General features: G+C 43.9%; 1 protein-coding gene across 1 annotated transcript in view; it reads right to left on the bottom strand.

Moving 5' to 3' along the window:
* SNAP47 (synaptosome associated protein 47) overlaps window positions 1–27289 on the bottom strand; it is a 172420-nt gene that overhangs the window by 106941 nt on the left and 38190 nt on the right. The window contains exons 2-3 of the mRNA XM_085628760.1: window positions 23195–23740; window positions 20308–20798 (exon numbers count right to left, since the gene is read on the bottom strand). Of these exons, the coding sequence (XP_085484886.1) occupies window positions 20308–20798; window positions 23195–23694 (991 nt within the window). The 5' untranslated portion in view covers window positions 23695–23740. The remainder of the gene's footprint in view (window positions 1–20307; window positions 20799–23194; window positions 23741–27289) is intronic.

Here is a 27289-nt window from a genome sequence, read left to right as displayed (position 1 = left end):
CAAGAGATCTGGGTTAAATCCATTGTTCTTTTGCCCACTACGCCACCCCAGTTCAGACATGGCCATATGCAAATCAGTCTTGACCCTGTGCCTCATGGGAACAGTCTAGCCCGAACTGCCAAGCCATGTCTTCCCTGGACCGGAATCAAGCATCCTAGGACCGGTTTCTGGCTATCAGCCGTCATCAGCCAGGATAGCTTGACTCCAGTGGCGTAGTGAGCACGGGACCCACGTCTGCGCATACCCATCCCACTTAGGGCGAAAAGCGTTACAACAAACAAATGATGGACGGAATGCTGGCAATGCAGACATTTATCCCCCAGTCAAGAGATCTGGGTTAAATCCATCGTTCTTTTGCCCACTACGCCACCCCAGTTCAGACATGGCCATATGCAAATCAGTCTTGACCCTGTGCCTCATGGGAACAGTCCAGCCCGAACTGCCAAGCCACGTCTTCCCTGGACCGGAATCAAGCATCCTAGGACCGGTTTCTGGCTATCAGCCATCATCAGCCAGGATAGCTTGACTCCAGTGGCGTAGTGAGCACGGGACCCACGTCTGGGCATACCCATCCCACTTAGGGCGAAAAGCGTCACAACAAACAAATGATGGACGGAATGCTGGCAATGCAGACATTCTCCCCCAGTCAAGAGATCTGGGTTAAATCCATCGTTTTTTTGCCCACTACGCCACCCCAGTTCAGACATGGCCATATGCAAATCAGTCTTGACCCTGTGCCTCATGGGAACAGTCCAGCCCGAACTGCCAAGCCATGTCTTCCCTGGACCGGAATCAAGCATCCTAGGACCGGTTTCTGGCTATCAGCCGTCATCAGCCAGGATAGCTTGACTCCAGTGGCGTAGTGAGCACGGGACCCACGTCTGGGCATACCCATCCCACTTAGGGCGAAAAGCGTTACAACAAACAAATGATGGACGGAATGCTGGCAATGCAGACATTCTCCCCCAGTCAAGAGATCTGGGTTAAATCCATCGTTCTTTTGCCCACTACGCCACCCCAGTCCATCACCACCCCCTTTTGTACCGCTTTGTTCGCCATAAGTTGGCAGGGTATGCTCAGACGTGAGTCCCTTGCTCACTTTGCCACTGGATTCAAGCAAGCCTGGCTGAAGACGGCTGAAATGCCAGAAACCGGTCCTAGGAAGCTTGTTTCCGATCCAGGGAAGGCATGGCTTGGCAGTTCGGGCTGGACTGTTCCCATGAGGCACAGGGTCAGATTGATTTGCATATGGCCATGTCTGAACTGGGGTGGCAGAGTGGGCTAAAGACCGGTGATGGATCAAACCCAGATCTGTTGACTGGGTGTGAGTGTTTGATTGGTTCTGATGCTCCGTCCATCACCACCCCCTTTTGTACCACTTTTAGAAAGTTGGCATTTTTCTGCATTATCCATTTAGTGCCTGTAACATGTCTCTGGTCACATGACTGGGTTTAGCTGGCAGTTGGGCTTTCAGTATTCCTCATAAACAGTCACACACAGTAGGAAGCTAAGTTGTGCCTAAATGGGCCATCACTGGCAGGAGGGGTGGGAGTTGCTGGGCGCTGCCTCACTTACACCAGAATAGGATGTGTCCTGCCCCTACACAAAAGGCTGTAGTTAGTTTGGATCCAGGATAGGGAAAGCAGGATGCCAGGGGACTTCAAAGGGAAGCATCTAGAAACTTCTCCCCCACTTCAAAGGGAAATCTGGGTATAAATAATGGACCTCAGACACCACAAATTCAGTACACTTCTAGACCTCTGGATACTCTGCCAGGAGGAAGGACTGCTGTGCTTTTAAACGGCTGCCACTTTGATGGACTGCACTCGGCTGGACTGGAGCGCAGGACTGCACTCTGTTGGACTCCTGCTCTGCTGTGCTGACTTGCTAGCTGCTGCCTGCTGCCCTACTGCCTGGGTGAGAAGGACTGGACCTGCATCTCTTGAACTCAGAACCCAGAGAGACTCCAAGGGATAGCTGGCTGGCCTCCTGATCTGAAGGTTCAGGGAATAACAGGGTTCCAACAACCTTGCATCTGCACCTGGACTCTGCCATCTGTGAGACTACCCTGTCAAGTGGTGCCACCCCCATCTAAGATGCTTTATCAGCTTCTGTGGATTCCACTGCTGTGCGGCGCAACCGCGAGCCGAACCAACACTTCTCTGCTGCTGCGTGGATTGGACCGGTCGCAAAAACCTGCAACATCCTGCAGCCCGCATTGCCTTCAGAACTGCCTCTGTGCACTGGCACAAGCCCTCACATCTCTCGTCGATGGCAGCCTTGTCAGCAATGCCAGACTCCATGTTGCATCCTCGCAGCTCTTCAGAACTGAAGCATCACCCCGACCGCGCGCTGCATACTTGATGCTAGACTTCACATCGCAAGCCCAGTTGACGGGATTTTTGCCACCGATGCAGCAGGCTATTGTATTGCAGCCTCTCCACATCTCGAACTGATGCATTGCCTCAGCTGCACAACGCATCTTCGACGAGGACCACAAACCAGGATTCTGGGTACTTTTGCTCAGGAGGCCTAACTGGGTTCCTGGAGCCGGGCCGCCCTTTATCATGGTCAGCTTGAACTTGTGACTTTCTCCCAGTCCGGCGCGACCAGATATCCACAGTTGGCGCTTTACACCTCCTGACACTATTTACTTAAAAAACCTTCAAATTGAATATTGTCGGATCTACTAATTAGATTTTGTTGTTTCGCTCTTGTTTTATTTATTGAAATTTGCCCTATTTGCCTGACTCTGTTGTGGGCTCCTTTTGTGATGTGTTTTCACTGGGGTACTGCTTGAATTGTTGCACAAATATTTTACATATTGCCTCTAAGGTTAAACCTCACTGCTCTGTGCCAAGCTACCAAGGGGTGAGTACAGGTTAATTAGGGGCTTGCTTATGTCCTACTCTGACTTGTATTGTGGTTGCTGCGTAACCAGGGCTCACACCTCAGTGAACCAACAACCCAGTTTCTTACATCAGTAATATTGTGTGTGATCAGCAGTTCCTGCTAGTGCAGCGGCGGGAGAATGAGGGTTAAGATTAGCCTCCAAAGTGGGCATCATTGTTCTACATTGGACAGTCTTGAGCGGAGGGACATAAGAATACCTGCTAGTTTAGAGATGACGATCCCCATTCTAATTACATTAGCCTTGAAAGCTTCCCAGATTGTGCCTGGGCTGTGTATAGAGTCTACATTAATCTGAAAATAGTCCACTATGGCTGTTCTAAGCCCCTCACGAAAGACAAAGCCTAATAGGGCATCTGATGATAACCGCTATTGTTTCGGCTGTCTATAGGCAGTAGGGAAGTTCATTGCTAGGTACAACTAGGAGTTAGCTGAAAATGTTCTAGCCATAATTCTTACACCCACTACCCATGAGTCCATGTTTTTAGTGGTGAGCCAAAAGTCAAGACGTGATGAAGTGCAATCCACTGAAGAGAAATGTATGTAATCTTGAGCAGCGGCGTTGCGGAAATGCCATATGTAAAAAAATGTATATTCTCTATAATCGGGATGTGCAATTTGGCAGCTTGGTATGGGCGGCCTGCATAGCAGATAGTCTGTCGAGCAAGGGGTTTAGTAGGACATTAAAAGTACATTCCCATATAACCAGGCCAGGCTGCATAGTGGCTAGCGTAGCAGCTATTTGGTAGAAAAAATCAGGAGAGTCTGTATTCGGATGATTGGTGCTAACAATAGTGAGGAGGACTACCTCCAATTACATAAATGACGACAGATTGGCATTCAGCATCTTCCTTCAATTGTTTGGGCATGATTGGAGTAACTTTCTTGATCACTATCACCATGCTCCTGGCATAGCTAAGATGTAAACAGGTAATGCTCAGACAGTCTTGTTGCAAATCTGGGCAGTGTGAGGGGTTTCTTGTAGAAGTGCAATTTGGATATTATGTCAACCAAGGTAATCTAGTGTCTACCTTCTGAATATTATTTAAACACCTGATATTACATGTGATCAAGTTTACGGTAGTACTGTGACTGTGTGGTGGCTAAACGTAGCTCAACTTACAAACTCCGAGGTATTGCTTCATTTACACTACAATTGGTGGATCATTCGGAACTTATGTGGATCTCCAAGCTACTTCATAGGGTTCTATATGCTCGTACTAACAGAGATGGAGGGCTTTTACGAGTACAGTCACAGTTAATCCTTATCTTTTCTTTTTAGGGCAGTGTGACTCTCCAGGGTAGGGTCATCCCAGGTCTATGATTCTTGACCCTTTTCTCAAAGTCTGTGGCTTGTGTGAATATGTTGAAGATGTGGAGTTTTCCATTTACAGTGATCCGCAGCAAGGCCAGATATAGCATTGCGCATGGGATGTTGGCCTGCTATAGTGCTCTTGTTACTGGCAGAAAGGCATGTCATGCCTCTGGTGTGACTTTGCGACACCTTAAAAAGTAATATGCTGCCCCATTTATACTCTCTGGAAAATTATTCCCTTCAGTATTTTGGCTCAGTTGACCAACGCCTGTGAGACTGAAAGGCAGAGTTGTTCAAAGTTATGGTCTCTTTCCAGTCCCCTGTCCAATGACACCATTGGTCTTCTAGGTATTCTTGTGTCAGGTACTGGGTCAGTGACCTGAATGATATCACAGCCACTAACCTTCGTCGCGGGACTCAGCAGGAACGATGGTAGTTGTGTGATCCCCACCTCCCAAAAGCGCCCCCCCCCTCACAGTGAGAAAACACTCTACTGCGTGAGGAGGCCCCCAGGGGAAATGGGGAAAAGGGGAAAAAACAACAAGGGTAGTTGTGGCAGGTGAGGTGTTCCCCAGGGCTGTTCGTGAGGACCGGACTTCCCGTGAGTGGGTTGCTCTGGAGTGGGAATAAAACAACAAGGATTAATAGTTCTCCTAACTGTTTGCTCGCTAATAGCCCCTGTGCTTCTTTACCTAGATTGCCCGTCTCACTCACCAGGGTTCCCCTGCAACCAGGACGTTATTCCTCACTCCTCGTGTAAAGTGCCTAGGAGGCTGAGGGTCTGATATCACCTGCAAGAGTCACGTAAATGAAATAATGATGTCTGCAGTAACACTGGTCGAGAAAGAACCAAGGGTCTGTAGTCGCCTACAGAACGTCTCGTTAATCAACAAAAGGAAGGCTTCCTAATAAACTGGTAATGGTCCCTTTAAGTATTGCAGCGCATAGAAATGAACCACGCTCCGGGGATCTATGAAGTGGTTACTGTCACCGTTTCTTCTTTTCCTTAGAATTGGCCCCGTTACCGCAAGGGTACAGGCAGGCTTATGTCGGCATAAAGCGGGTCAAAAGTACAGGGACTCGCTGCCGAGAACTGGACTCTGCGTGAGAACGCTGCTCGTTGCGTTCCGATTCACGGTTTCTTCCGAAACCCCTGGGAGGCTTGAGAAGGCAGGCACGGCTATAGTGGAATTCCCTTTGAGATGAAGATGAAGGGAGACAGAGAAAAGCAGCACGCTTTCAGCCCTTCCCACGAATACCTAATTCTTCCGCTCCGCTAGGGCTGCTCCGCTGTTCCTCCGACTCGGCTGGGCTTCGACGACTGGAAAGACGCTGTAAATGCTTCTCGCTGGAATCCGGCGGGGAGCACCATCCGCCATATCCTCTCGGTCATGGATTGTCAAGCACCTTCCTCTGGAGGAGGAGGTGCTTATATACAGGGTGTTCCCAACTTCCTTTGGAGGCGGCCCATGGCATGCTGGGACATGTAGTATCCCGGGCCTTTCTTCCACCGGCTTCCTGGATGAGGGTTTTGTTGGTGTCTACCTAGTGCCTTCCTAGCGGTGGCCCCTCGGGTGATCGCTACAGTACCCCCTTTCAAGGACCGCCGACTCGGCGGGCGTCCTGGTTTACCAGGGTGAGCGGCATGAAACTGTTCCATCAATTCGGGACAATGGAGGTTGTTTACGGGTTCCCATGTTCTGTCCTCCACCCCGAACCCCTTCCAATCTACCAAGTATTGCACCCGCCCTCTGACCAATCTGGAGTCCAGGAGCTCTCTAACTTCGTATTCATCCTGCCCGTCTATCTCTACAGGGAGTGGCTTATCGGGGAGTCTCATTGTTAGAGGGCATGGTCGAAGCAGGGACACATGAAATACAGGGTGAATGTGCCATGAAGTAGGTAAAGACAGTCTCATTGCAACGGGATTTATGATTTCTTCAATGGAATACGGCCCCACGTACTTGGGTTTCAACCTGGTAATTCCTTTCAGATGCAAGTTTTTTGTGGATAACCACACTTTATCCCCCACTTGATACTTGGGTTCAGGCGTCCGTCTTTTGTCTGCGTTACGTTTTTGAGCGCCTTGAGCCGCCTTAAGTTGTACTTTGGCCTCAATCAACACCGCCCGCAGATGGGCATGATGTTCTTGAATACTGGGCAATCTCGAGGTGGTGGGCCATTCAAAAGGGAGCATGTTAGGATGGTAGCCATAACTACAGAAGAAAGGAGAACACCCCAGTGTTGTATGCGTAGCGTTGTTGTAGGCAAATTCGGCCATCCATAACAAGGTGGACCAGTTCAGGGTGTTCTGTAAGGTAAAACAGCGCAGATACTGCTCCAGGGTCTGATTTAGGCGCTCCGTTTTCCCATCCGTCTGAGGGTGGTAACTGGAGGAAAGCCGGGCCTCAATGGTCAACGTTTTGCATAGGGCCTTCCAAAAACGGGACGTGAATTGCGTTCCTCTGTCTGTGATTAATGCGTTGGGAATTCCGTGAGCCCTCACTACATGTTGGAGGAATACTCTGGCTAATTCGGCTGATGTAGGTAGGTGAGCCAGTGCTATAAAATGCCCCATCTTTGTCAGGTGATCTACGATGACTAGCACTACGGTATTCCCATCACAGGGGGGCATGTCCACAATGAAATCCATCGAGATGGTATGCCAGGGTCATGGAGGGATAGGGAGGTTTCGTAGCAGACCTGGAGGTTTGGTGTGACTTGCCTTTCCCTGAGCACACGTTGCACATGTACCTACATAGGTTTTAACGACTTTTCTCAGTGATGGCCACCAAAAGGATCGTTCCACACAGGCTATGGTCTTATAGATTCCTGCATGTCCACCCAGTGTGGAGTCATGCCCCCAGGCTAGTACTCGTTGTTGTAGCAGCGTGTCCGGGATGTACAAGGCATGGTAATGGTACGCCAAATCTCTGACGAGCGATCGGTGTTCAGGGTCCTCATTCACCCAGGCCTGGACGTCACCCTCGGCTACTGACACGCGTAAATCTTCAAGAAAATCCTGAGAGGTTATGAGTGCGATGGTTTGTTCCGGGAATACTGCTTCCGACAAGATGAAGGGAGGCTCAGCCTCTTCTTCTGTTTTTTGGTTCTCTGGTTCTTCTCTGAGGGACAAGGCATCGGCCTTTCCGTTTTGTGGTCCTGGTCTGTATTTTATAACTAAATCTTAATCTGAGAAGAACAATGTCCAACGCAGTTGCCGGGGTGTCAGGGCCTTTGCCGTCTTTTCAAACAACAAATTCCGATGGTCGGTGTAAATTTCCACTGTATGAAGCGCACCCAATAGGTAATGTCGCGACTCTTCGCATGCTCTCTTTATTGCTAACAATTCCTTATCGGTTATTGTGTAGTTGACTTCACAGGGAGTGAGTTTCTTGGAGTAGTAGGCGATCGGGTGTACTTGTCCTGTCTCTGGGTGTCGTTGAGACAACACTCCTCCCACTGCATAAGATGACGAGTCTGCTTCCAAGATATAAGGGAGCTGTGGGTCTGGATGACGCAGTATTTGAGCCTGTGTGAACTTGTTCTTCAAAAGCTGGAAGGCTTGGGATGCCTCTGGACCCCATAAAAAAGGGGTATTTTTTCGGAGTAGGCTGGAAATGGGATGAATGATCTTCGAGAAGGAGGGAATGAACCGCCGGTAGTAATTGGAGAAGCCAAGAAAGCTCTGTACTGATTTCACATCTTGCGGGGTTTCCCAATTGGTAATCGCTTCGACTTTACTGGCGTCCATTTGAAACCCCTGGGCGTTGACGACATATCCCAGAAAGGTCACTTCTTGAGCATGAAAGAGACACTTCTCCAACTTGGCGTACAACGAATGATGCTTCAGCCGGTCTAAGACTGCCTTCACATGGTCCACATGTTCCTGGAATGTTGGTGAATAAATTAAAATATCGTCAATGTAGACAATACAAAAGCGGTCCAGGTAGCCCCGCAAAACCTCATCCATAAAATATTGGAAGGCAGCAGGGGCGTTGCATAGTCCAAAGGGCATCACCCTGTACTCAAAAAGACCGAACTTTGTCCGGAACACGGTCTTCCACTCGTCTCCCTTTTTTACTCGCACCAGGTGGTAAGCTCCTCTGAGATCGAGTTTGGTGAAGTACCGAGCCCCTTTCAACTGATCCAGAAGCACCGGAATGAGTGGCAATGGATATCGATTTTTCACGGTGATTCTGTTCAGAGCACGGTAGTCGATGCATGTACGTAAATCGTCACAGTCTTTCTTCGGAATGAAGAAAAGAGGAGACGAGGCAGGCGACGATGAGTGTGTAATGAACCCTGAAGCAAGGTTCTCCTCAAGGTAGTTCTTTAGATAACGTGTTTCTGGCTCCGTCAATGCATATACCCTACTACAGGGTACGTTGGCTCCTGGTACTAGTTCAATGCAGCAATCATACACCCGATGGGGTGGTAACTGGGTTGCTTTCTGCTTATTAAACAAAGAGCGATATTCATGATAAAGCTCCGGTAAGGCGGTGGCATCGCCTTGCAGAGGTTGGATGTAAGCTGACGCCAGGTGTACAGCAGCCGTTTGTTCTTCGTTCTTTTGCGGAATCTCTTTCTGAGTACAATACGACCTGCAGTAAGGCGAAGTCAAGGTGACTGTGCGTGCTGCCCAACAAACCACTGGATCGTGTAATGTCAGCCACGGCATGCCTAAAATGAGCCGGAGTTGGGGTGCGTCAATGATATCGAATTGAATATACTCATGGTGATCCTGACCGCACGTCATCAAGAGAGGTATAGTGCGGTACTGCACAGGGCCTGAAGACAGGGCGGTGCCATCAACCACCATCACGTGTTCGGGTGCCGCTTTCTTTTCCCTGTCCACACCTATCTGGAAGGCAAATTTCTGGTCGATGTAGTTGCCTGTCGCCCCGGAGTCTAGTAAAGCGTCTACTTCCACTGCTTCTCTGGTGGAAACCATGAGGGACACCCTTACATTCATGTGAGCCACAGCAGTTTGGAGGGTGTCAGCTAGTACTGGTGAGATCGCTAGATTCTGTTTGCCCAAACCACGGACCTCTTTCTGATTCGGGCAAGTTAGTTTTCCGTCGTTTCTTCCTGCTGCAGGAGGGTATGTACCTGCGGGACGGGGGTTCGTCCTGAGAGCGGCGTCCGGGCTCTGCATTCCCGAATGAAATGCCCTCCCTTACCACAGTATAAACAGAGTTTCATTCTCCTTCTTTTCTCCTTTTCTTCTACAGTAAGGGGCCCCCGTAGTCCCCCGATCTGCATAGGTTCAGGTTCGTTGGTAGTCTTGGGCCGCTCCTCGGGAGTGTTCCGTGGACGAATGGTGACGAACCGGGAGTCCCCTTTGCTCCTATCCCCTTTGCGTTCCTGGAGGCGTTGGTCAAGCTGGACCGTTAAATCGATCAGTTCCTCACAGGTTTGGGGAAGCTGAACTACTTGGGCTAGGACATCTTTTAACTCCCCACGAAGTCCTTGGTAGAATAACGTAGTCCTCTTCTCTGGTGGCCACTCCGTCTCTACTACCAGTCGGTTGAAAGCCGTGATGTAGGACAACAAATCAAGGGATCCTTGTCGCAGCGTGAGCAGCTCCCGGTCTAAGGACATCATGTGTGACTTTCGGTCGAAGAGCTTCCTCATCTCCGTGCAGAAGTCCACGAACCGATGTAAAACGGGATCATTTCGTTCCATGAGTGAGATGGTCCAGCTGGCTGCGTTGCCACCCATATAGGACATCATGAAGGCCGTTTTGGCCGTGTCCTCGTGAAACACAGCTGGCTTACAGAGAAAATGGAGCCGGCACTGGTTCAGGAAGGTTTCGAATTTCTTTGGTTCCCCATAAAATCGTTCTGGGGGTGCCGGGGGAATGCCGCTGTTCTGTATTACATGGACAGTAGGGATGGCGTCCGTTGGTTGTGAAGGGGGTGTGGTAGTGGCAAAGAACCCTCCCCCTTGAGTGCCAAGAGACGGGGAAGGAATGGTACGAACCGGAGGAGGCAGGGTCGCTTCTCTGATATACCCCCCGTTCCCCTACGGGTGAGGCCTGCAACCTCTCTGCGCAGTGTGCCCATTTCCTTTTGCAGATTCTGGTTCTCTAAGCGAGATGTTTGAACCTCCTGCTGCAGAGCGGTAATGCTCTCCAACAGCGAGGTCAACACCACATTAGTGTCCATCGTCCGGGCTGAGCGACCAACTTGGGCTTGACAATCTGTCAGGTACTGGGTCAGTGACCTGAATGATATCACAGCCACTAACCTTCGTCGCGGGACTCAGCAGGAACGATGGTAGTTGTGTGATCCCCACCTCCCAAAAGCGCCCCCCCCTCACAGTGAGAAAACACTCTACTGCGTGAGGAGGCCCCCAGGGGAAATGGGGAAAAGGGGAAAAAACAACAAGGGTAGTTGTGGCAGGTGAGGTGTTCCCCAGGGCTGTTCGTGAGGACCGGACTTCCCGTGAGTGGGTTGCTCTGGAGTGGGAATAAAACAACAAGGATTAATAGTTTTCCTAACTGTTTGCTCGCTAATAGCCCCTGTGCTTCTTTACCTAGATTGCCCGTCCCACTCACCAGGGTTCCCCTGCAACCAGGACGTTATTCCTCGCTCCTCGTGTAAAGTGCCTAGGAGGCTGAGGGTCTGATATCACCTGCAAGAGTCACGTAAATGAAATAATGATGTCTGCAGTAACACTGGTCGAGAAAGAACCAAGGGTCTGTAGTCGCCTACAGAACGTCTCGTTAATCAACAAAAGGAAGGCTTCCTAAAAAACTGGTAATGGTCCCTTTAAGTATTGCAGCGCATAGAAATGAACCACGCTCCGGGGATCTATGAAGTGGTTACTGTCACCGTTTCTTCTTTTCCTTAGAATTGGCCCCGTTACCGCAAGGGTACAGGAAGGCTTATGTCGGCATAAAGCGGGTCAAAAGTACAGGGACTCGCTGCCGAGAACTGGACTCGGCGTGAGAACGCTGCTCGTTGCGTTCCGATTCACGGTTTCTTCCGAAACCCCTGGGAGGCTTGAGAAGGCAGGCACGGCTATAGTGGAATTCCCTTCGAGATGAAGATGAAGGGAGACAGAGAAAAGCAGCGCGCTTTCAGCCCTTCCCACGAATACCTAATTCTTCCGCTCCGCTAGGGCTGCTCCGCTGTTCCTCCGACTCGGCTGGGCTTTGACGACTGGAAAGACGCTGTAAATGCTTCTCGCTGGAATACGGCGGGGAGCACCATCCGCCATATCCTCTCGGTCATGGATTGTCAAGCACGTTCCTCTGGAGGAGGAGGTGCTTATATACAGGGTGTTCCTAACTTCCTGGAGGCGGCCCATGGCATGCTGGGACATGTAGTATCCCGGGCCTTTCTTCCACCGGCTTCCTGGATGAGGGTTTTGTTGGTGTCTACCTAGTGCCTTCCTAGCGGTGGCCCCTCGGGTGATCGCTACATCTTGTAATGCCTGCAAGGCAACTTGAATTTGGAACTAGCCAAATGCATGAAGTTATGCTGCCAAGAATGGATGATGCATGTCTGACTTTGTTTACAGATCAACAATCTGTGAACATAAAGGATTACAGTTTTCCCTCCAAATAAATTGCTTGCTTGTAGCTTGGCTTCTGTGGTACATAAATACTGTACTGTTTTCATTGGATGTAAAACAGATCTTGATGAGCTGATCTTAACACTCAGGTTGCATGGCAGTGCTTCCTGACGTTTCAGAGACTTTCACTAGCTAGTCATCCAAGTAAGGGTGGACAAATATTTCCCTCCTCAACAGCCCAGCTGCTACCACTACCATATATCAGGAACAAACCCTTGGAACAGACCACAGACAAAAAAGGAGAACACGAAATTGATAATGTGCAATTTCCAACTCAAAAGCAGAGAATTGTTAACGTAAGAATCTTGAAGTCTGCTGATGCCTTCAAATCTCCGCACTGAAGGTAGGAATAAAATGATAAAAGAGCTAAAATTCAGAATTTTTCTCTTTTAACCAGTCTGTTGGTATAGTTCAGATCCAGATGGTACCAAACTCAAAGTTCTGACGTTTCTTCTAACCCAAGAATTAACAGGAGTAAATTCCCTTGTTCTTCTGCAACATGAGTGCTTTCTTGATAGTGGTATTCTTAAGAGGAATTTTTACCTCCTAGGTCAGTCACGTCAAGTGTAGTGGTTTTGACATCTTTGGTGGAATGGAAGGTGGAGAAAAATGGAATCTAATTTTGTAACCATATTTGACAATATTTAGCACCCACATGTCTTTTGTTATCTTCTGTCATGAAAGAAAATGATTGGGAATATTACCCCCATCAGAGTGCTGGTCGGTAGCAGCAGAAAGGAGTCATTGTGCCTTACAAACAGAAGAACACAGTTGGTGGGAACGCCCTAATTTTCTGAGATTTCTGCAGTGGAAAAAAATATTTTTGTGATTGTTGCTCCTGACAATGCAACTATAGATGCCTTTTTCAAAAGAAAATAGGGGAAAGCTGTTGGCCTCTTCCATGTACCCTAAACTGAATTTCAAGAAAATCCTTTCGTTCCTCCAAACCAACACACTTTAAAGTTTCTATTTCTGGTCTCATGCACAGAATTCCTTCATCAGACTAAAAACCAAAAGAGTACTTCCGGAAAAAAGAAATCTTTTGTTGTGCCTGATGAGTCAGAGATGCCACGATATACGTCACATCCTGCCAGGCATGCAAAATATTTGGTACTCTAATAGTCTGGTTTAGAATAATCACACCATCTAGTAGGATTTCTCTCAAGGCCTTCTGATCTTCTTCCCGAACACGATGAAAAAAAGACACCATAAAATTCCACAGCTGCGTCTTTTAACAGCCCAGGAATGAGGGGGAACATAGAACCCTGAAAGCTGCTGCTGAAATTGTACACACTTTTTTCTAACAGGGTCCATCCTTTTGCTTTCTTTTTAGAGCAGTGTTAAAGAAGTTGAGCAGGAGTCATTGAAAATATTTCTGGCAGAAGATCTGAGCAAGGACACAGGAAACATTATTTCTCTTAACAGGTGATCCAGTTCTGGAGGGCTGAATTTCTTTTCTTGATGGCAGTTGACCAATTTTATAGAAACAGATATCAAAACGGTATACATAATGGTTTTGAGAAGGCCAGGAATGACAGTAGCCATGAGTCTCGAGCTTTTAGAAAGAGTATAGAAACTGACAGATGTTTCACAAACCGGGGCTGATGCTTCAATAGTAAATGTTTGAGCTGCCTGTTCATAACCTCATGAAATGTGACCACACCATCCACCAAGGATACATTAGGAGATGGCAAATCTGGAGATCTAACAAAGAAACCACTCATGTCTGATCCTGAAGAATACGTGACCCTTCTCAAAGAGTGTGAGATCTGGAACCTGGGAACTTGACAGAGCTTCTCTAGAGAGAGAGAGAGAGCACATATAGAGGGATGTTCTTCTGCTTTTTTTTCTAGGTGGATCATGTACAGCAGGGTCATGTCTTTTCTCCATTTGTTTTAGGGGAGCTGAAGAAGGTGGCATTAGAGGACTGACATCCACAAGAGATAATGCTGATGAGATAGGTGGCTCCACTGAGCCTCTAGAAAGATGCGAGTCATCTTCAACCACAGGTAGTGGAGGGGCCTCTTCTGTAGAGGATTGTGGTTCCAGAGAATATGGTACATCCATGATGCGCCTCAAGGGTCTCATGTTCTTTCTGGACGTTAGTGTATAGCCACTCTGGACCACAGTAATGACAGGAGATTCCCTTACGGCACTCGGGTCCCCTGGCGCAGGGACTGATCTCACTGACGAGGAGCCACCAGAAGATAAAGGGGAAATTCCTAGAACTGTCGACCTTCGGTGCCACAACTAGGACAATCTTTGCGCTGAATGCCTTGATGATGACAGCCTCAATATCAAATCTCCCAAAATCAAACACCTCGATGGTGTACACCTTGATGTTGAGAGCCAGCAGGAGAGCCGGCGACTTGAGGAGAGGTCTACCAATGCCAAAGTGGAATCCGTCCCAGAAACACCTGGAGCTGAAGAGGTGATAGACAACTCTATCATCCATCTGGAGCTGGTGGACCGCAAGGTGAAGACACTACCTATTCCTTGGGTACTTATAAGGCATCCCCAGGCAGATTTGACACTTTATGATGAAGGAGGAATCCTGAGACATACAACACAAATAATGTATTAGTCTTTCAAGGACTTCTTGCCATGTGTCAAAAATGGCCAGCATGGTGGTCAAAGAGGAAACGTCAGACAACATGCACCTTAAAGTTTAAAAGGAGAAAAATATTTACTGCAAAAATGTTAAGGAAACATTGAAAAGTTGTCAAATAAAGACAAAAATCCCCATGAATAAAGCAGGTTTGCAGTGAAAAACAGCCTTAGAAAGGCAAAAGTATGGGAATCCCGCTCTGATGAGATATAATAACTAAATGTCTCACTGACCGCGCAATGCACGATTTGGAAGTTTCGAAACTTCCAAATCGTGCATTGCGCGGTAAGTGAGACATTTAGTTATTATATCTCATCAGAGCGGGATTCCCATACCTATAGCCTGCACTACTTCTAATAGAGCCCCTAAGCCACTTGAATATCCGGAAGGTATCCTAAGCCCTAATAGGTTTCAGGCACTCGAAGGTGACATGAAGATATTAGAAGAGGGTATAAAGGAAATACCGATGGCAGACGAAGGAGATAAAGATACAGATATGAGCCCATTGACAAATCAGGGGGAAATGGAGCTCTTAAGAGACAAACAATTGGGTGGAAACGATCCTGGGCAAGTGGCAGTCCAGAGAAGGGATCCTGTAGACCAGACTTTCTCCCAGTCAGTTTCAGATTTGCTTTCCCAATCAGTTTCAGATTTGCTGCAAATGCTGACAATTGAAGTCAGAAACAGATTTGTAGTGTCAGAAAGAAATCAAGCTGAAATTAAGCTGGACTCATTAGCAGCCAGAACAGCAGCATTGGAATCCACTGTAACGGCACTAGTCACTCAAACAGAGGAAAATGCAAAAGATATAATCCAGATGAAAGAAAAAGAAATGGGTTTCCAAGAGAAGCTAGAATCCCTTGAAAATTCCCAAAGGAGGAACAACATACGTTTGCTTAAAATTCCCGAGGGGGCCAAAGGGAACAAGGGAAAAAGAGGGGGTTCTCCTGGGTAGTGTTCACGAGGGGGAAAGGTGAGGGAGAGGGTGGGGAGCACTGGAGGGGGAGCAGTGGGAGAACATTTTCAAAAACTTGTCCGACTCGCCTTAGTATGACCCTCAAAATCTTTTTAGTGACAGGGATATGACACAGCCAATAACCGACTCAAATGTACAGTTGAGGGTTCTGTCATGGAATGTAAATGGCTTAAGATTTAAGTATAGGATGGAAAAGATCCTTCAATATCTTAAAAACGCCCCAGAACAAGTTCTTATACTCCAAGAGACACACCTAACAGACACTGAAATGAGAAACCTATTTAAGTCTAGAAGTTGGATCTAGGATATAGTCTGTACCACGCAACAATTAACGACAAAAGGTGAGGCTATATTAATTAAAAGAAACCCTGCTATTATTGTAGAAAGCAGCAAAGTGGATAAGATGGGGAGATGGGCCATAGTTAAGATTAAGTGTCACTCTCATAAATTTACAGTGGCAGGATACTACGGGCCAAACATAGATGATCCAGCCCCCTTTAGGGGCCTGCTTTCGGAATTGCTAAACTTTTCAGACCCTATCATTTTTGCAGGAGATTTTAACATTGTTTTAGAGCCGGTTATGGATCGTTCACTAAAAAGCAGAGCAACACAGACCTGCAAGATGAGATCAACGATAAAAACCTCTATGAGACAGTTAGGATGGGTCGATGTATGGAGAGACAAAATGGGAAACAGAAGAGGGTATACCTTCCACAGCAAGAAGTATGGTCACAAGTCCAGACTAGATTTCTTCTTATTTACTCTTGATCTGAAAAGCTGGGTCAAGGTCACTTAGGAGATAGACTTTAGACCGTGCCATCCTACTAGAGGAAGAAATGATAGAGACTAAGTGCAGAGACAAAATAATTATTTTTAACTAACATAGATAGTGCTCCAATAGGAATTGTATGGGACACTTACAAAGCCTTTTTGAGAGGATGCATAATGTCACTCCAGATATCCAGACAAAAGAAATACAGAGCTAAGGTGGGGGAAATCAGGTGCAGTATCCAGGAGCTGGAGCAAAAGCTCATCACTCATGGGAGTAGCTTTCCGACAGAAGATACTTTAGCAGAGCTACAATCTCTCAAATTGGAACTTGCTGGGGTGATGGAACTAAGGTTAAAAAAGAAATGGCAAGCTAGCAAATTAGCCCACTTCAAATATGGGGAAGGCTGCGAAAAGCTACTATCCTGGAAAATCAAACAGGACCTAGCTAGAGGATTCATAAAATAATTAAGATGTGAATCCTCTGGGAACATCCTTAGGAGCTCTGTAGAGATTGAGGAGGCTTTACAAAAGCACTTCGGAAAGGTGTACCAGGAAGATATAACTAGTGGACCAAGATGTCCCGAATAAAATCAACGAGGAAGAATCCTATAATCTTAATAGTCCAATTATAAGAAGTGAGGTGAAGAAAGCGATAACAGCAGGAAAATCTGGGAAAGCAGCAGGACCGGATGGGTTACCTGCAGAATTATATAAATGTTTCATGGAGGTCCTCATCCCCATAATGGAGAAGCTTTTTCCCCAAATTTTTTAAGAGGGCGGGAACATGCCGGAATCATGGAATGAAGCCACAGTGGCTTTGATCCTCAAACCATCAAAACCACCTAACTCCTGTGATTCATATAGACCTATCTCCCTGCTCAACGTTGACTATAAAATCTTTGCTAAGATTTTAGCAGAGAGATTAAATGAAGCAGTAGGAGGTCTTTTGCACAAGGATCAAAAAGGCGTTGTTCGGGGGAGAGGAATTCAGGACCTTACATACAATATGATAGGGGCAATAGACCTAGCAACCCTGCACAAAGCACCACTGGCTATCATCACTCTAGACGCCACAAAAGCGTTTGATAGAGTCAACTGGCCATATCTAATGCAGCTACTGAGCCTGTGCAATCTGGGGGAAAAGTTCTGCAGGACAGTGGGCTTGATTTATCAAACACCCATAGCCAGAGTTTTAGTGAACGGGAACATGTCCGCCCCCTTTAAATTCCAGAGGGGGACAAGGCAGGGGTATCCATTATCACCGTTACTGTTCAATTTGTATATTGAACCACTAGCTGAAAAGATTAGATGTCATACTGGAATATCTCCCTTTAGGTATAAGAACGGGGAAAAAAAGGTTGGCTTATACGCCGATGATCTGATGGTCTATACGTCAGATTTAAGTACGGCAAGTCCAACAGTATATAATGTGGCTTCACAGTTTGGCTGGGTCTCTGGCTATGAGATAAATGAGTCCAAGACGGACTGCATGGCCTGGAATGTAGATACACAACTACATGTAGTGAAAAAAGAGATAAGATATCTGGGCATCATGATTTCACAAAATATTGAGAACATTCCAGAAATAAACCTCCACAAAGTCAGTAAGGAGATATGTAAATCTCTAATCAGTTGGGCATATTTACCATTAACAATAATTGGCAGATTAAATGATGATAAAATGATGGTCCTACCGAAACTTATATTCTTTTTTCAAAATATCCCTTTAGCTTTTAAAGAAGAGGGACTGAAGAAATCTCAGTCAAAAATAAACAGTTTTATATGGGCATCTAAAGGCACACGAATTTCGTGGAAAAAACTCTGCAGGAAGAAAAACAAGGGAGGGTTGTGTTTTGCCGTATTTAGTCTTCTATGCATGGGTACTTCTCATGAGGGCGGGAAAATGCTTCTGAATGAACCAGATGGCTTAGACATTGGGAGAATGTTAAAGGTGATGCTGTTAGAGAGGAGACCAAGGTTTTATATATAAATTCAGAGAAGTCAGATTTTTTTAAAAGGTACGTCTAAAGACTCTGCATGGGCTAGTCTCTATACGGTACAAAATCAGGAAAGCATTTAAAATCAGCTACTATAGTGCACTGGCTCCTATCTGGGATGCTCCGGGCTCTCCAGAATGAACTAAAGACTCCCTAGCAACACCCCTAAAAATAGCCGGAATATTGAGCTGGTGACAACTTGTACCAGACGGCTCTCTGTTTTCCTGGGAACATCTGAGGAGCATCATGGATAACGAGTTGTCTAAATTTAAATACCTGCAAATAAAGAGCTGGCATCAAGCAGTCGGAACAATTGTCCGCATACCAAAGGGACTGGAGTCCGCCTTAAGGAGAAAAGTTGGGAGAAGAAAAGAAGTGGCAAACATATATTGGCTTTTGATCGACTTAGCGAAGGGCGATTTCGAACTTCCATCGGAACTGTGGGGAGAGAGCTTCCCTGGGATTTATCCAGAAGAACTATGGCAAGTATCTTATAACACTTTGTATTCCACAGTCCAAGCTGCAAACCTAAGGCGAAATTACATCTTTTGTCTCCACAGGGTGTATTGGTCTCCTTTAAAGCTCTCCAAATTTGCAAAGGGAGCCATACCAAAATCCCCTAAGTGCTCTCAGGAAAAATCGGATGATGTGCATATGCATTCGTAAGCTGCCCAATGCTACATCATTTCTGGGACAGTGTAAGTAAAGACATCATAGCCATGCTTGGGGTGGACTTGCAGGTGAGCATAAGGCTGGTATTTTTCGGGATAATGCCAAATTATGAGTCTATGCCCCCAGATAAAAATAAGTTATTGTTTTATCTGATTCTACTTGCACGGAGATAAACTTGTAAATATTGGATTAAAAACACATCTACGACAGTTATATATTGGATTAACTCTGTTAAATATACGATGAAGCTTGATAGGGCTTCACGGAATAAGAGGAGTAAGAAAAAAGATTTCTGGTTACCATGTGTAGATTGGCTAGACAGGCTTGAAAACGCAGTGAACACAGTCCAATGATTATGCCTCTACACTGGGATATTTCACCCCTTGGTTGTTCTGTGGGTCACTCAGAGAGAGGGTCAGAACGATCCGAATACGAAAAAGAGTGGTTCTGTGTAAAGTGCATCATTCAGATACAGAGCTCTCTAGTTGGCGCCAACCAAGAGGGGGGCCACGGAGAAGCCCAAATAGCTCTGAGTACATCCAATGGCGAATGAGGACAAAAAAAATAAAATGCACGATTTGGAGGCTGACTGACTCTGTACTTAAAGTTTAAGTGTCTAATTGGCACAATGTGCACCCACAGTATTGGAGGCTGCATTTCTCCTGCATTTTGAGGTTCTAAGTAGTGTGTAGTACAGGGGTGTGTTCAACCAAATGTTATTTTAGTGTCAAATTGGCTATATATGCTATTACTTTTCAAAACTAAAAAAGAGAATATGCAGAAAATGTAACCTCTTACAGGCATGTTTGCATTGTAAACCTTCTGTTTAGAATGGTATTCCAGGATCCTGCATTTGTGCAGAGATGATTTACTATCAATGGAGTCCCATAACCTAGAAGTTTAATTTCCAATTTGGGATTGTGCAGGGGTATTTGTTGTGAAGACTAAGAAGGAAAGCAGTGAACGAAGGAGAAAGGTGAAAAAATATGCAGAGAGAAAGTCAAATTTCAGGTTTAAGCTCCAGAGTGATGGACAGCTTTATAATCAAAGTGCATTAGCCCTCAAAGTTGTCTCCTTTCACTTAACATGAGAATTGCAAAATGGATCAGTTGCTCTATATAAAACGTAAACTTATTCTCTCTTTTCTTTACAACAATGCGTCAATAATACAATATTATGTGTTAGGATTTAGGAGTCCTGCTTGCTTTTCAGAAATGTAAAATTGAGGAAAAAAGAGAAAAAACACTGAAAAGGTATGCTTTTTAAGGTACTATTTCAAAAAACATTCAAACATAAAAACCAGGGAACATTTGTCTTAATTAAAATCCGGAGGGCTTTGTTTCATTACCCTCACAACAACTTGGAATTCTGTTTTATTCTGTTAAAGGACTTTATGAAAGTCTATTTAACTAAAATGTATACCTTCCTCTCAAGTAAGGACCTTAGGTATGAATAGATCTGTTCTTTCTCTTACCTGTTTGCCAAAATGATCCATCCGTATCGGCCTCAGGAGATTTCCTACCCCGAGAAAATACCAGTGCACCCTCTAAGAATTCAATCTTCTTTTTGTACTGGACTTCCAAGACCGAGATGGCATCGAACATCTTGGCTGAGAGTAGCTGATAAGTAATGTCTGGTTTCCCAATAAATCTCTGTCGTACAATGATTTCATATGGTGTAACTACTTTAATGTCATCTATGTCTTCCCTTTCATACCTGTGCACCAAACGGGCACTGGAGTCATGGATATCCAGGGCAGACACAAGGATAGAAAGGTTTCCTGGCTGAAGATTAGTGTCTTTTTTGTTGGAAAATACAATTGGAATTTTTAGGATCAAGCCCTCTTTCCCAAGGGCCTTGGAGAAGTCAGAAGAAGACAGCTGTTTGGGTTTTGTGCCCGTAGAGCTTTTCCTAGACTTGCCACCAAATGGCCACCATGCAGGAGATTCAAGTTCGGTCAGCATCCTAATAAAGAAACAATTAATACAATTAGCACATTTATATATCATTATTCACTAAGAGACGGATTGAAATGTCATAGTGATTTTCTTTTATTCTGGAACAATAGTCATCTGTCTAGAACTTCAATAAAGATCACGGTGTCTTATCTTTTGTAGAAAGCCTACTGAAACCCAGAAATACCCTAAAGAGTACATGCCTGTTCTGAAAACAAGGGCTGTAAAATAAGTATTACATGTAACGAAAGGATTACTCCAGAGTCCGTTGACAATCCCGTGCGGATTACAGGCAATGCTCTCAGTGATACAGCTAATTCCAATGGAGACATCATTTTATGGTTGAAATTTGATTTTCTATTAATTCTATTTTTAGGTAGCTAAGGGAGCCTTAGAACCAACCAGGTGATACCCAAGAAGACATAGCCTTAACGATGTTAAGTTGGATTCCTACCAAGAATCCCTTATAACGTGGTTCATGATAGCCCATTGGCTGCGTATATATTAGAAACAAAATGAATAAAACTGAGAAATATTCAATCTTTAAACTATGGAACGCCCTAAGTAAAAACAGATGTTTAAAATTAAAATTTTGTTTTTTTAACAGACACTATTACACTTGATTATTATTTTATATATGCACTTGAGTCTACGTTTTAGACAGTACCAAAGATAAACATGGTTTCACTGACAAAAGGATTTAACCGGTTATACACTAAACATGGAGTCCCGTAGTAGGGGATTTAAGCCTGGCACCATGTATCTAGTCGTGGAATATTCATTTAATAACTGTCCTCTATTTAGGGGCAGAAATTCACTGAAATGCATTTAAGCAGTGATTCGGGATCTAACAAGCGTATTTTGCACATTAGCAATTGTTTGCACGTGAACAGCATATTTTGCACATTTATGGCACTTATGAAAATTATTTCATGTTACGCGATACAATGAAGATAATGATGAATAGTATGTTCTATCATTACCATTTTTTAATTCATTTAATTCCACACAGATCATTATGGTGTTTTTTATGGCTATTCTATGATATGTTATTTTGTATATACCGACAATGAAAAAATTCTAATTGTTGCCAGTAATTCTTTTATGTCTATTACCAAGCCTCACACGTGATTGTTTTTGAATCTGCACTGTCACTTTAAATTTGAGAGCTCACCACCATTACATTGTCATGTGAACAAGGCTCGGATGAGCCGAAACGTTATGACGATATATCTGAATAAACTGATTTGCACTACCTTTTGGTCCGTGTCCGTTGATCGTGAGGCGAAGGCGAATAACCTGCTGTCATATCGCGGAAGTAAGGAGATATATATATATATATATATACATATATATATGCATATATGGGGGCGTTCTAATTAGATGAAAAGTTGAAAATCACCTGTTATCGTTATCTCAAGTAACTATGACTTGTGCCCCACAGTAACTATATGTCATTTCAGAAGTTGCAGTAATGTTATCAATGTAGTCGTTGACATTTTGTGAGTGTTGTAATATTTGAGGTAATTAGCAGTACATGGCGAGGGTGCGTGTTATAATTACTTTAGGACAGGAGTTATAGTTACTTGAGATAACTATAAATAGTGAATTTTAAAGGTTTAATTTGTTTAAAATGTTCTGTTATAATTGACATTTTCACCTAACTATAATGTTCCTTTAACCTTTGTTTTTTTTGGTGAATTTCTAAGTTTTTTTTTAATGTAAATAAGTAACTATTTCAATTCCTAACTATAAACTCATTTTTACCTAGTTTTTTCAGTGAAACTCTATGTTTTACTACGTAAAGTCAGATGTCCATCACCATGCAACCCCCCGCAGATGTCCACCCCCGCCGTTGTGCATGGTCTTCGGCTGTGGCAATGTGGGGTTGGGCACAGGGCTGAACACCAGCCAGTCCCTATTCCCAAAATCCCACGGGTGCCGAACACGCTGGCCGAGCACAGCCTTCAGCCGTGAGCGGCATGGAGTTTGGCCCATCAACATATATAAAGCAGACCTACTGACTTGTGAAAAAAATCAATATTCATTATATTCAAATGTATATTGTATTAATATAAATATGTTCATTAATACTGACAATCACAAATTATTTTAAATAAAGCATTTTATTAAAACAGCCGGAGTCTTTTTTTCATTTTGCAAGCCACAAAATGCAAACACAGATCCAACCCCAGAGGTTCTCTGCACTACAGCTGCACTACTGTTTAAGCAATGCTGCAACACAAGGAAGTGGCTTAAGCTACAGAAACTATGCAAAATAAAAAAATAAAAGATGCAAACTAAATCAAAAGCACTTCCTTGACACATTATCATTTAGTGAACCTAAATTTAGTTGAAAACAAAGGCAGACGTTCAAACAATGAATTACTAAAATGTTTACTGCACCTGTCTGCTACATCCATCTGTGATTCAATCTTGTCCAGGCCCTTTATAATGTTGTCAAATTGTTCCCCCTGATGATGGAGAGCCTTTGCTGTGTCCTCCAATCTTTTCTCAGAATCCGATACCAAGTCAATCATCTGTTTTCCCTTGGTGCTTTGTAAGGAGGCTCCGGAGGGACCTGCCTTTTGGGGAGACAGCAGCTCCTCCCTCCAAAAGTGCTCAATGACATTGAAGACCACATTCCTGTTAGGGTAGAGAGAGCTGAACCAGTGCTTGGCTAGCCCTTTTTCTAAGATGGTGATGGAGCTAAAAATGAAGGTGGAAGACTCCTTCTTGATCTCGCTGATGCTGGACAGGTGGAAGCTCACCAGAATCTCACCGGTCTTCTCAGCCGTAAACTTCAGGCACTTTGGTGTCAAGGAAAGTCTGCCTGGGACCCATCGCTTCTCACTATTTAAGAAATAGGAGCAAGACCATGAGTGGACGTTGATCTCTCTATTCATCAGCACAGCGTCCTAGTTGCTTTTCAAATAACGAATAGACGTCAGCCTTTAACAGAAAAAAGAAAAATGGGATATTATGAGGATTAATAATTTGTTGACTGGAACTTGCACTCAGATTTTTTCTTTGCTTTTGTTTTGCAAACAATTTCTATATAAAAATAAACCTCTGTTGTTACATATCTCACTGTTTGAACATGAATGTCTACTTGAGGGATAGCGAATTAGAACGAGCAGAGAAACTGCAATTGGTTTTCACCCCAACAAATCATAGAACATAAATGTATGTCCCAACAGCGTAAGTACTGAATGGTCTGGCCCATTAATCAAATAAATATACAAATATGAAGTACAAGAATCATTCATGCCATCTCTCTCTCTCAGTCTTTCTCTCTCCTCTAACATGGACAGTCCTGAAAGGCAGTGACTAAACCAGTTAACATGGGCAACAAAGGGATTTAGATCAGTGGTTCTTAACCTGTGGTCTGGGGACCGCTGTGGGTCCACGAAGCCTACTCAAGGAGTTCACAACTGCTTAAAAGATTAGTTAATATTAACCTATCAATACTGTGTATGTAAATTAGGAAGTAATTGAAAATGTTAAAAGGTTTTGTAAATGAGAAGGAATCTGAAATCGGAGGCTAAAAATTAAGTTGGTATTGTCAGGTTGATTCAGGGGTGAGGAGCAAGCACCAAACAATATAGCATTGACGATGAGTGGCCTCAATTGAATTTAGAAAAGCTCCAACCTTCTATTAAAATGTAGACTTTTCATATTTGTGAATTAAATAAAATAGTCCATCCCTTGTATATTTGTTTGATGAATGTTTTTCTCTGTATTTTGTGTATTGTTTTGCGGTTTAAATCGTACAAAATGCTTAGACCAGGATCTTTGAATTCCAGTAATTCCTCAGTCGTGGTCCTTGGATTCCAGTAATGATTCAGTGGGGGTCCCCGGGTTCTAGTAATGACAAAGTAGGGGTCCACCAAAGTCAAAAGGTTAAGAACTACTGATATAGATCATCCGAACAAATAACTGTTTCCTGTTATCTGGCAGTATCAAACCTATGGTGTAATCACAACATTCAGAAAAAAAACATTTGATTGAGATTATTTTGGTTGCTGGGTATTTCCCAAGGGAACCTGGTGGGTAGTCCTGCTGCAATGTATAAATTGCCCTTTTGTATACCGGCCACCGATCCTCTGCTTACCTGTCCATGGATTTGATTGATCAATATTAACTTTTTTCAAAGCAAGATTGAGCAACATTTTTCATTTGAACAAATAAAAAATGAGCCCAAATTCTGCAGTGTAACTGGATCACTATTTTTAAATAACCGTAGCAGTTAGTGCTATATTGATGAAGCATATCATGAGTTATGTAGGTGTTAAAAAGCACTGCATCATTTATGAAACATTGACCTATGCAGCGCATCTTTAATAATGCATGATGACAGCAAACTTCTGCGCCAATATGCCATTTTAATCAAAACATAGTATTCTTTACTGCCTAAACTCAGTGTGTGAGGTTTGAACTTCCAGGGCGTTTTCTGGGCACAATAATAATTTTCAAATAATAAATCTGTTGCTGTTTAAATTAGATTATGAAATGTGCCGCTTCCAGAGAACACAACTAAAGGGCTCTGTACACTGGACAGTAATGTGAATGGGGGGGCCCAGTTTGATCTAAGCCTCCAGTCTCCACATCTCCGCTCTACTTTCTTTGTGCTATGCGGGCATTGGTTTACTTGCTTTGTATTAGGCGGACATTGGTTTCCCAGTTACAATGCTTACAGCTTCATTTTAACAGGCTGCACTAAAGTGAAACAGATTTTTAGAAAAGCTCAATATTCTCTAAATTATATTTCAACAATATCCCAGGCCTGCCAATATCCACTATAATCTTCAAAATCTAAATCTGCCCATAAGGCTGTAAGCCAAATCTTCCTCCATCACTCCTGCGCTGACCACACACGGTTGTACTTACGTACCAGCAACGCCCACCATCAAACTATCATGAAAACCTGACCAACCTGGCAACAGATTACCTAAATGTCCATAGCTAACGTGCTCCAGTACCACCTTTACCTCCACCTCCTATCTAAGACAATTAATCATTCCAACCCTCAAAAAACACAAGCAAGTGAGGACATTATTATATGACACTAGGCTTCACAGTTTAAATAACAGTAAATACTCTTAAATTAAATTAATCATTACATTAGGTAGGGAAGGAAATAGGCCAACTGTATTACCGCTATCCACCCTGAACGTCTAACACACAAATAAAATAGTCTGGCTAAAGCATATTTGAAAACAACATTCTTTAACATTTGCAAAATATTATTCAAAATGTTATATAACTCAGGTGCAAAATGTTGTTTATTAAGAAACGCTCCAGCCATAGGAACCACAATAATTACCAAGAAGGAGAATCTCCACCAATCTGAACACTGGAGGATAAAATTCAGAGCTAACATTCTGAATTGATGGCATATCGGTGGAATGTTAAATATAAATCACTCATATCCTTTTTAGAAGCTTAAACAAACCAGAACATGGTACATTATGTACAAGCATAAAAAGAAAATTCCCTGGTGGAAAACTAGAATGGATACTTGAGTAATTATGATAGATACAATCTAAAGCCCATGTGCTAGAACATGTACAATGTCAAGTTAAACCATAACAATTTAAAATGATTAAAAAATATTTTATTTTATATAAAAAACACAATTAAAAATTAAAAGAAATGTTTGTTTATGTTAACACCAAACATGTATAATCCCACCAATGCATAAACACATATCACATTATGCAAACCTGTGAGATTAGAAAGTTAATGCACAAAACACTGATATAAAATATGATAAACACAATAAAAACAATTTTGTCTAATTTCTATCCTTAACCCATACACTTAACAGAGAGACAAAGACAGACATTTTGTTTTGTCATTTATGTAACACATCCGTTTTTAAGATTTCAAAAAGCTCTTCTTAAGAACAATCTAGTCGTAATGTATCTCAAAGAAAAGCTATTCACACAGATTGTGTTAAATGTAGCGTCGACGCGTTTCGATGGTTTTGACTAATAATCCATATTTATCAAGATCAAAATAACGTCCCTCTTGTTATAGGCACTGGTTGGTTGCTGTTGTTAATCACTCCTTATGTCATGTCATGCGGTTCCCGAATTTATTAGTAAAGTCGATTTATCTTTGCCATTGAGTCGATTTTAATCTCTACACACACATTGGTAATCGCCATATATTAAAAAACCCACTCTTCGTCTTCGTGCCATCATGTGCAAACACACCATATTTTTATAAAATCCAATAGCTCTCCGGCCGTATGGTTCCTGTTTTTTGGGTATATAGAAAATAAATAGATCTCCCTCAAAGCCAAATGTGAACCACTGTTTTGATCACAAAGTGCCGTGTGAGGATTCCTACGTGGAAAAGAGGCTTTGCGCGTTCTCCCGTTTGTCCAAGTATAGTACCCTATTCCCCTGGTTGTCGTAAGGGGTCCCTCTAATCCTTATTTTAAAACATTATGTACAAGTACAAACGTCAGAACGATTTAACATGACACTACTT

Source organism: Triturus cristatus, chromosome 10 (assembly GCF_964204655.1).
Source record: "Triturus cristatus chromosome 10, aTriCri1.1, whole genome shotgun sequence".
NCBI classification, from domain to species: domain Eukaryota; kingdom Metazoa; phylum Chordata; class Amphibia; order Caudata; family Salamandridae; genus Triturus; species Triturus cristatus.
The sequence above is the reverse complement of the archived record's forward strand: the minus strand, read 5'-3'. Positions and strand labels throughout refer to the sequence as shown.